The sequence below is a fragment of the Austrofundulus limnaeus genome, unplaced genomic scaffold (assembly GCF_001266775.1).
Source record: "Austrofundulus limnaeus strain Quisiro unplaced genomic scaffold, Austrofundulus_limnaeus-1.0 Scaffold3, whole genome shotgun sequence".
In the NCBI taxonomy this organism is placed as follows: Eukaryota; Metazoa; Chordata; class Actinopteri; order Cyprinodontiformes; family Rivulidae; genus Austrofundulus; species Austrofundulus limnaeus.
Window position 1 is genome coordinate 8,648,338 of NW_013952405.1, and position 1,540 is coordinate 8,649,877.

The 1,540-nt window shown below is 40.0% G+C and overlaps 1 protein-coding gene across 1 annotated transcript in view; it reads left to right on the plus strand.

Annotated features, from left to right (window-relative positions):
* Window positions 1-582: 582 nt before the first annotated feature.
* Window positions 583-1,540, plus strand: part of LOC106526743 (neurocan core protein) — a gene marked incomplete at its 5' end in the record, with an annotated part of 45,229 nt that continues 44,271 nt past the window's right edge. The window contains 1 exon segment of the mRNA XM_014021421.1: window positions 583-674. Coding sequence (XP_013876875.1) covers window positions 593-674 — 82 coding nt within the window.

The following is a 1,540-nucleotide window of genomic DNA, read 5'->3' on the forward strand; positions in this document are numbered from 1 at the left end:
CACCTGGTAGCATCACATTTATTAGGAATAAAGACTTCTGAGTTCTGGTGCATTTGTGCGTGCGTGGGTCATTGTATTACCTCTATGCGGTCTCTAGTTTAGAATATTTTTGAAAATTTAAACAACACTCAACCTTTCTGACTTTAGAAGCAAAGYAAAAGTTACTCTGTTTCATTGTCAACATTTGATGGTGTGTTTTAGTTCACTTCCTGTGAGTACAAACTTCATAGATGTTTGTTTATGATGCAGTATCTTTTATCCAATCAAAGAAAATGGCTCTGCACTTACCGGAAAGTGTTCAGAGTTTATTTTTTTTGTATAACCGTAATCCTTTTATTGATGCTGCCTCTGAGAGCTTGCAATGTGTGGGCTGTAAGAATAGTTACGAGGAGATAGCCTAAAATGTGAAGAAAGGTTATAAACAGGAGCTAAGCTTCTATAAATATACAACTCTCTTGTTGAATCCGTAAGTTTATCATACACTAACACTGTATTGTGAGAGTAGATGGTTGTTCTTGTCTCTCTGCTCCCTCTCAGCCATGTCTCATCGCTCTGCTCTCTGTTTCCTCTCTCRTCTCTCAGCAGGTGGAGGATGGTGCTAACTCGGAGTGCAGCTGGGAGGCAGGTCCTTCCTGCTCTCGTGCTGCTGCTGCCGCTGCTCTCTTCAGGGTCAGGTGAGTCTTCTGCTTCTTTCTTCCATCTGAGTCTGTGGAACATCACCAGCAGGTTCACAAAATGGGTTCAATGGAGGCAAAACAACAGGATCAGAACCCAAAATAATCACTTCAAGCATCTGTTTTTTTTCCTTCACACACTACACAAACAAATCTATAATCAGTATTATTGCTGTGATACTTGAGCGACTGAGCTGGACCCCCTCCAAAGTCATTTACTCAACTTCAGTCAAACGTYTCTTCCATCTCATTGTGTTTGTGTTTTGAACTTATGATTATGAAACAAACAAAAAAACCTCTCAGAACCGCAGCTTTCAGCTTATGTTTTTTTTGTTTTGTTTTTGTCAGGTTCCAGTCTCTTTGTGCAGCCTCCCAACTGCCTGAGGTGGCAATAAAATCCTGTCYTTAATTACTTTTACTGCCATCTGCATGCAGGATGGTGGTCAGCAGGGATTTTCATTCAACTTGAAATTTAATCATTACCAGAATAAATCTTTGGTCTGTTTGTAATTTTTTTTAAATTGGAGGAMAAAAGGTGACGATACAAACAATAATTTATCGTTCAAGTTTGAATTTAATTAATTCAAACCGAACAGAGAGGAAAGTTTGTAAAACATCAAATGTCAACGGGCAGAAAAAGATGTCTGCTCTGTTTCCTTCTGTGTCACTGTTTTAACAGCTTGTCTCAGTTTCTGCTGGTAAATATCTTGGATTAACTCTTGTCCTCCATCAGCGCTGCTTTTTCTCTAGCTGTCGTTCTCCCTCTGTTGTTTTATTTTTTTATTTTTGTGATTTCAGCGATTGCGTGTGATTTGAGGAAAGGCGACGAGCATCTGCAGCTCAGAGATGCTCCTGGGGGTGGGGGG